The 9,322-nt window shown below is 38.0% G+C and overlaps 1 protein-coding gene across 1 annotated transcript; it reads left to right on the top strand.

The window, feature by feature from the left end:
* Nucleotides 1–785: 785 nt before the first annotated feature.
* Nucleotides 786–2,679, top strand: LOC137953372 (transcription initiation factor TFIID subunit 8-like). The gene has a single exon (XM_068800740.1). The coding sequence runs from the start codon at nucleotides 1,334–1,336 to the stop codon at nucleotides 2,432–2,434; it is 1,101 nt and encodes a 366-aa protein (XP_068656841.1). The 5' UTR covers nucleotides 786–1,333; the 3' UTR covers nucleotides 2,435–2,679.
* Nucleotides 2,680–9,322: the final 6,643 nt, after the last annotated feature.

Below are 9,322 nucleotides of genomic sequence, written 5' to 3'. Positions count from 1 at the left end.
AAGACGAAATTGAACCCTAAATACCATAAACCCTAAGCCTAAATCCCACAATTAGGCCACAATCAATACAAAATATGCACAAAAATTAAAATTAAATCAAATACATCACTAAATCAATTGAAAAAAAATTAGGGTTTCAACTTACCTTATAAAAATTGGGGAAAACCACTGCAGAATGGAAAAATTGAAGCCCAATCGAAGAAATTGACACCTACATGTCAAAAATCGAAGGAAATCAAAACCGAAATAGGTTGAATTGAAGGAAAAGGGGAGGGGGGGGGGGGGGGGGGGAGGAATGAGAAGAGCGAGAGTGAGAAGGGAGAAGGAGGCCAAGAGTGAGAAGAGGGGGAGGCCGAGAGGGAGAAGGAAGAGGGAGGCTGAGAGAGACAATGAGAGGAGATGCGTAGACGAGAAGAAGGGAGTGTGAAGACGAGAGGAAGAAGAGAGCGAAGATGAAAGGAAAAAAAAGGGGGCAAAAAAATTCGTCGAGAGAGGAAGGCTGAGGGAGAGGGAGAACAAAAGGCAAATGACGAAAAAACAATTCCTAAGGATGATTCACAAAATAGGTATGAAACTTAATTCCCCCCAAAAACATTACCCGATGTGATTCAAATGAAGAGGAAATCATTCAACACTAATGACCTAATGCAAATAACTTAACTTGAACTAATTCATTCACTTAAACTGGTTCCAAGAGTGCACTAATCAGATTGAGGGACGCGAAATGCCCTAAAATTGAAAATCTCGCGTCTCGGCCTCTATAAATATCCGCCGCCTCGCTTCAGCTCAGCTCGCCTATCCAGTCTCTGTTTCTTAGATCCGTTGGTTCTTTTAGGGTTTAAACGAGGTTTCTTATTTTCATTTTATTTTTCAAAAAACCGTTGCTGTTCCTCTCAGGAAACCGCAAATTCCGTCGAAATCTGTTCTTTCCAGTGAAGAGTAAAGCGTGATTCTCTGCAAAATTGCTTTCTAGGGTTTCAGTGTCAGGGGAGAGTTCAGCTTCTAGCGCATTTATAGCTGTTTTTTCACTTCGTTGCCGCTGAAGGCACTGGTAAGAATTTGTGATATTCTACCCGAGTTGTTTTCGCTTGTTCGTTTCTGGCATTCTATCTGTACGCTGCGGAGGAGCTTGCTGCTGAGATGCGAGATTGTTCTTGGGTTTTTTTGGGTTTTAGAGCTCGAGGAATGCTGGCTTTTCTGGGGAATCTCAGTTGGGAGGGGAGAATCAAGGAGAGGTGTTGTAGCTTGAGGCCAAGATCGTGGTCGAGAATTTTAGATGGATGAATGATTGATCTTAAAACCCTTGTTCTGGAGAATGATATGATTTTTGAATATGAGCGATGGCGGTGGGGAGAGTGGAAGACAGAGTGAAAATGAGCCCAAGAAGAGACCTGCTGGAGACGAATTTGGTCGTGCGATTGCTAGAATAGCTGTTGCACAGATTTGTGAGACCGTGGGTTTCCAGGGCTTCCAACAGTCTGCTTTAGAAGCTCTCTCTGATATTGCAATCCGGTACCTTCGTGATTTAGGGAAGACAGCACATTTTTATGCCAATTTAGCTGGTAGAACAGATTGTAATGTGTTTGATATCATCGGCGGATTGGAAGACTTGGTAGGGCCCACACAGGGATTTTCTGGTGCTTCTGACGTAAATCATTGGCTACTTGGTTCTGGCACGGTTCGGGAAATCACAGAGTATGTGCGTTGTGCTGAGGAGACACCATTTGTACGACCTATTCCTCGTTTTCCAGTTCTCAGGGCCATAAAAACCGCCCCAAGTTTCTCACAGCTCGGAGAAGCACCACCTGCAAAGCACATACCTGATTGGTTGCCGGCACTTCCAGACCCACACACTTATGTGCATACCCCTGTTTGGAATGACAGGACCACTGATCCTAAGACAGATAAGATTCAGCAGGCAAAGCAGCATAGGAAGGCAGAAAAATCATTGTTGAGTTTGCAGCAGCGGTTGGTTAATGGTGCCTCGGCACAAGCTTCTGTGGATCCCATTGATGCTGGTAAGGCAAAAAGGGTTATGGAGGCTAATCCTTTTCTTTCCCCACCGTTACAAGCTGCAGAAAGGAATGTCTCACCTCTCATTCTTCCTGAAAAACTTGCTAATGACGGGCATGCCAAAAAAAACATATCAGTGCTTGAAACCTTTGCACCAGCTATTGAAGCTGCAAAGAGTGGGGTTTCTGAAAACGTAGAGAACGAGAGGAAGATTCTTCCCAACAAGAGGCCGACAGTGCATTTTAAATTTGGGATCCATAAGAAATCAGTTGCTACACCATTGGCAAGTGGACCAGGCTCAGGTTCGGAGGAAATGATTACATGGTTTGGGAGAGATGATGAGAAGGATGACAAGAAAAGAAGAGCCGAACAGATACTTAAGGAAGCAATGGAGAACCCACAGGAGCTCGCTCAGTTGTAAACTAATTCATTTGAATAGATTAATTCACAACGGGATATGTACTTGTATTTGGGAGTTTGCTGGGAGCAGTTGGTTAGTACAAGCTCTGTTAGATCATGTTGTTGTGGTACAAAGTTCAATGGGGCTGCTCGTTATTTCAGGATTTTCATTTGAAGGTATGTGTATGCCTGTTTCAGGTCCGATGCCAGCGCCTCTCTACATTCCTTTTTTTTTTTTTTTCAGAAAGGAATTTTGGCTTCTCCTTCCATGATCTTTTCTTGGCCAATAATACAAACTTTGCAAAATATTTTGATTCATCTTACCATAATAGAACTAACAGGAACGGACTTAATATTGTAGTGGAACAACTCAAACCTACTACAAATTTATTAGAAGGTCAAACACTGTTTGAGGCCATGTTAAGGGCACCAAAAAAGTGTATTATTTGAGCAATTTAGCTATTCCAGAAATAGGAGTGTCACCATGCGGATCCTCATTATGAACTAACCTGGTTATTTTTTATTTCTTAAATCTTTGAATTCACTTGATCAATGTAACACTAGAAGCTTGATCTTATTCTTATCTGACCTGATATAAAGGGGGTCAGTTTGTTTGGAGTTGGAATTCATAGATTCCTTTTCCTCATCACATTGTACTTATACTGTTAATGTGACTGAAATTTGTAGCAGTGAATGCAACATTTTTTGACTGGCCTATAATGGCATTCCGTATCCATTCTGCGTGCAATAAAATATAATTCCAAAGGATACAGAATATTCTCAGTCTCCTTTTCTCTTCTTTCTATCCCTCTTCTTCTTTTTTGTACTTTTCTTTCTTTCTTCATCTCCCTCTCCTGATTATTTTTGATCCATGAACCAACCTGCTAAAAAGAAATACTAGGAGCTTGAGTTTTATGCTGGCTTGATATAAGTGGGAGTGTGTTTGAAATTGAATTTCTTAGGTTCCTGTTACTCATCAGACAGTACTTCCGTGTTTGTGTGACTGAAATTACTGTAGAAGTAAAAGTGATGTTTTTCCCTTCTAGTTGTTGTTAAAGTTGGGCTGGTTCCTCCCAAAATGACCAGCCAAATTTGGGGGGCCTTTTCTGAAAATAACAACCGCAAGAGTTTATTGACATCAATCTATGTTGGATATTTACCACTAATGCTCCCCCTCACATCTAGGCCTGAACTAATAGCCAACTTGCTTTAGATGTGGGCAACATAAACTGAGTGTACATTGAGTAGAGCTTGAACTAGACCCAAATAGAGCAACTGCTTTTTTTTTTAAATGGATTAGACCAACTGCTTTAATACCATGTTAGTGTTGGATCTATGTCATTCCCAAAATGACTAGCCAAACTTACCAAAATTTTATCTCTTTTCTGAGAGAAATAACTTAGAACTCCCGAGAGAAAATTTGTCTTATCTTCTTCTCTTCTCCTCTCTTTCCAACTATTTTTCTTCCTATTTCTCTCTTTCTTGCTCTTTATTCATCTTCTTCATTGTGGACGGTGGTTCTAGAAAACACTCCAATTTTGAGATTTATATACCGGAAAATAAATGCAAGAAATGTTGTTCTCAGTAGTAGAAACTGAAATGTATATCCTCATAGTACAAATCCAAATGCTAAACTGCCTTAAAAGGTATTTCATAGATCTATCCTTTGGACCAATTTGAGGCAAATGTCAATAACTCCTAATTACCCTGAAATATGATCAGTAAAATCCATCACTTTTTTCATTTATTGTCAAATAAATATGTGAATTGTGTGGGATTTCAAAGGTATCTTCTATGACTAGGATCATGTGATTATATTTAAATTCCTACAAGAAATCTTGAAGAGTTATGAATGGATTGGGAAGAGAGAGGAGGGGAAAAGGTTTTTATTCCCTTCATATTTACTTTAATTATTACCTATTTTAGATAGGTCTAGTACAATTGTTATTTTTTGAATCTTGGTTATACACACTCAAACACAAATTACACGCTAGACCCTGGTGAAAAACTTGAACCCAAATCCTCACAATATACGCCCTCTCTCATAATCACTGAATCAATGGCCGAGTTCAAGTAAAATTATTTAGCTCAAATACTAGTAAGTTTCCTTTTCTCTCACACAACCACCTTTTTCCGACTTCGAATATGGGAGGGAGGGAGGGAAAGTTAGCATCAAATAGGAAGAACTGGGTCCAAGTATGCATACTATCCAAGAGAGTTTTGTGCTTCACAATCTAGTGACTACTGATATTATTTATTGCCTTTGTTTTACTTTTTTTTAGAGGGGTAGTGAAAGTGAATTACTTTTTTGTGTTAGTGTGTTTTATGGAAAGTGTAGTGTAAAGTACTTTCTTGTGTTAGTGTGCACAATGAAAAATTTAGTGGAAAATGGAGAATGAGTTTATTAATAAAATACTCTTATAGATTTAACTTTATTAAGATAGTTTTATTTAACTTTTTAAGCATCATTTTAAGATATAACACAATTATCAATTCCGAACGACAGTGTCCTGGTTTAGACTACAGAAAGAAACTAGCAAAGGAAGTCGCCATTAATGGTTTCAGATCAACAACAAAATTTAAACAGGAATAGTGTATTATGGCTAACAATATTTTAATTTGGTTATCCAAAAAGACAGATAGAACTAAAGAAAATATCCACGATCCTCCATATTGAGATCCGTTGTGCTACTTTGATTAGTGTACAGTGGAGATTTTTGCTACTTCAAGTGAAATAAAATAAAATAACAATCCCGTTGAGAAGATATAATAAGCAAAAAATGAATACTGAGAAACGGAAGAATCAAGTTAACTTGATCGCCATTGACAGGTACCAGGCCGTCTCTTGAACGAATGTCAAACGCTTTCACACTGCCTGAGCCTTCTGGCACAGAGAAAGTTGCAAGAAAAGGCATGGAGTCTGAAGCAGGAGAAGAGAAAGGAGAGAAGAGGAAGAGAGAAGATGCAGAGATGGATAACATGGCTCTTCTTGAAAAAAATGAAGAAGATGACACAAGAATTCTTTGTGTTTTTTTTGGGACAACTTGACTGAGTGGGAGGATTTTGGCGGAGGGCTCGTTAACTTACCCTTTTGGTGCGTATGTTCAAAATCTTGGATTCAGTGACTATTATAGATGAGATGGAAGAAGAAAGAGGAGTCTCAACGTCGAGCATTGAGTGAAACGACGAGTGAAAGTGAATTCACTGGTCTCATGGAGTGAATTCACTTTTACTCATTTTTTCACTTAAACGAGTGAAGTGAATTACCTGTGTAATTCACTCAGGTAATTCACTTTCACTCTCCACACAATGCACTAACTGGCCCTTTTGGAGTTTGTAAAATAATGAAATAGAAAGAATTCTAGAAGAAGAAAGTGGGAAAGTGAAGAAGAAGAAGAAGAAGGAGAAGAAGAGAGGAGAGGAGAAGACATTGAAGAAACTTTCTGGGTTAGAGGATAAGTTCGACCCCTAACCTCTTTATATTAGCTTAAAGTAATTACAAGAGAAAATGACAAAAATGGCTGTACTCTAGCTTTCTCTCTCACAACTTCTAGACAAGTAATAAAACTAAGTAAAAATTACTTTGATGAACAACTCTAATTCACCTCTATCTAACTATGACTTTAGAACACAATATCCTAAAGTGAAATTATCAAAATACCTCTAAACTTTAACTCTCCCCCTTGAGCAAGAGCATATGTATCTACTAATCACAACTTGGAACAAAAATCAATGAATAGAATGCTTTCGAATGGCCTTGGTAAATAAATCTCCAACTGGATTAGTAGTCCTTACAGATGGGGTAATCATTTTACAACTCAGCACTGCATCACATATTAAATGGTAATCCACTTCTATGTGCTTGGTCCTTTCTTGAAATACTGAATTATTAGCAATGAGTACTGCAATTTCATTCTCACATTTCAATTCCATATGACCACTTCCTTCCAAACCAAATTTCCTTAACACAAATTTTACTCACACCAGCTCACTCACAATATATGTCATTGCTCAATATTTTGCTTTAGCACTTGATCAGGCAACCATATTTTGTTTTTCACTTTGCAAGTTGATATGATAACTCCCACAATTACATAATAACCTGTAGTAGATTTTCTATCTTACTACGTAATCGACATCTGAATATCTTACAATGTTTAAGTGACCATGTGGTTCATAATGCAGTCATTTGCCAGGAACTCATTTTAAATCATTCTAAATTCTTTGTGCTACCTCTAGATGCACTTTCCTAGGAGTATCCATAAACTGAATCACAGCTCCAACTGCAATATATATCAGGCTTGGTAACCGTGGGATAAATTAATTGTGCAACCAGTCTTCGATTCATAGTTTTATCAGTAAGCATTGGACTATTGTCGTCATGCAAACAAGAGTTCATTTCTATAGGAATATCAATAGGTTTGACACCCAATAAACCATGTTCACTGAATATATCAATCACATATTTTCTCTACGATAAAGTCATACATTTTTTACTTCTCACAACTTTTAGTCCCAAAAAGTATTTTAAAATACCAAGGTCCTTAGTTTGGAAATGTTGTTTGAGATAAGTCTTCTCATCCTTGATCTACATACACCACTAATATTACAATTCTTGTTTACCTACGGAAAATAAATGGAAAGTGGACACAATGGCTTCTAATAAACCCAAACGGCATTACCACCTTATTAGATTTCTCAAGCCATGCGTGTAAGCTCTATTTCAAACCATAACTAGCCTTATGAAGCATGCACACATAAACTGTCCTCCACCTTCCCCCGTCGAGCAGTATACCTTGACCATCAGTCGAGCTTTATAGCGGTCCATAGTGCCATCCACATGATATTTCACTGTTTATACCTATCTACAACCAACAATAATGGCTCTAGGGAGTAGATCAACCAAAAGCCATGTCTTTCGAGCAATCAAGGCATCCATCTCCTCATCCATAGTCTTTTTCCACTTTGGAGAAGCTAAGGCATCTTGCACTCTAGTAGGTACAAAGACCAAAAGCCATGTCTTTCGAGCAATCAAGGCATCCATCTCCTCATCCATAGCCTTTTTCCACTTTGGAGAAGCCAAGCGTCTTGCATTCTAGTAGGTACAAAGATATTGGACAAAGACAAGGCAAAATATTGATATCAAGGAGAAAGAGAAGAAAATGACACATAATAAGATAGATGATGTTGAGTGCAAGATCGTTTACCTTTCTAGAGAGAAATAGGAAGATCTAAGTAACATACCACAAGATTTGCAAGCATTGAGGTAGATGGTGGGGACAACAGTGGGATGGGCTTTGTTGATAGTTGTTTTGTTCTCTTCATTTGTGAGTATTGCACGCATATTTGTCACCTTTGATACACTAGTAATGGGTTTTGTTGTTGATTGTACTTGGGACATCGAGAATAAGAATAAGTAAAGAAGACTCGAGAGAGATATTTTGTTCAAAAGCGAGTACCTCATATGATGAAAATAAGGTGTATTATAAAAAAATATAATATTTGTAGATACATACACTTTTCTAGATATAGGATCATAACACTGATAGTCTTTTTGTGTCCTGGAATACCCAAGAAAAAACACAACAAATGAAATAGACTAAACTAAAAACTCGAGGGGGTATGTCAAATAGCTTACTTCTTGGTCTTAACAAATGCATATAAATGCAACCACCTAACATAGAAGATGGTATTTGATTAATTAAATAGCAAGATGTGAGTACTACGTCCCCCCATAATGACTTTGGAACATTCTTTTGAAATAAAAGTGTCTGAGCAATTTCAAGCAAATGTCTATTCTTGGGCTCTGCTACTCCATTTTGCTATGGAGTATGCACACAAGAAGTTTAATGAATGATGCCATGTATAGTGCAAAAAGCAGAGAATCTACTATTAACAAATTCAAGGCTATTATTTGAACAAAAAAAAGAATGAAAGCACCAAAATGTGTTTTTATTTCAGCATAAAACTTGAGAAATACATCAAATACTTTTGTGATACACCCAAGTCACATGATTATGATCATCTATGAAAGTCAAGAATTACTTAAAACCAAAAGAACTAGGAACCCTATATGTGCCCGATACATCTGAATGTAGCAAAGAAAAAGGACAATGACTTTGTGAACTACTTAAGAGGAAAGGAACTACGGTGGTGCTTCCCTAGTTGGCATTATTGACAATCAAACGATATATCAGAAGGAGAGTAGGAATAAATTGACGGAATTCAAATGCCATAAGTAAGGAGAGGATATAGTAGTTTGTAATGCAATGGACTTCTCTTCTGGAACAATGTCAAAATAGTACAATCCATCACTCTCATGCCCCAAACCTATCTGCCTCTTGTTTGCAAGTCTTGAAACCCATAACGAGATGGAAAACATATGATTGAGCCATTAAGTGACTGATTAATTTTGTTCATAGACAATAAGTTGACATGAACTTCAAAACATACAACACAGAAGTTAAAGAGATATTAGACGAAGGGTTACTATTCCCTTCACCACAAACTGATGAAGTCAAACCATCAACCAAGGTAACTAATTTATTTATGAGATGAAGATGCTGCACTGACAGACCTAGCACTAGGGCAGAAATTTTGCAGAAATTCTTTCTCTAGTTTGCTGATGGTCAATGGTAATGTTGTTGTAATTATCAGTTGGATCACTTGGTGCTTTTCCCATCTTTGGTGACCTACACTGACATTTCTATTAAATTGAGGGTTTTGGCTACCCTGGTTGTTTTCTGTTGCCACATCCCAAGAGAGTTGGCAGGTTTTCTTGCCTGTGCTGGGGTCTCTCAGCATCAACTGGTTGATGATGATTCTCTCCTTTTGGCCCAAGCTAGTAGGTTCACCGCAGCTCCTGCTGTTTTTTCTTTTCCTCGTTGCCTCGTTTTTCTTGTGTTTGAAT

This window comes from Aristolochia californica, unplaced genomic scaffold, assembly GCF_029961685.1.
Source record: "Aristolochia californica isolate CCGP_79_NKW_82.1479 unplaced genomic scaffold, dmAriCali1.0.hap1 SCAF_16, whole genome shotgun sequence".
In the NCBI taxonomy this organism is placed as follows: Eukaryota; Viridiplantae; Streptophyta; class Magnoliopsida; order Piperales; family Aristolochiaceae; genus Aristolochia; species Aristolochia californica.
The sequence above is the reverse complement of the archived record's forward strand: the minus strand, read 5'-3'. Positions and strand labels throughout refer to the sequence as shown.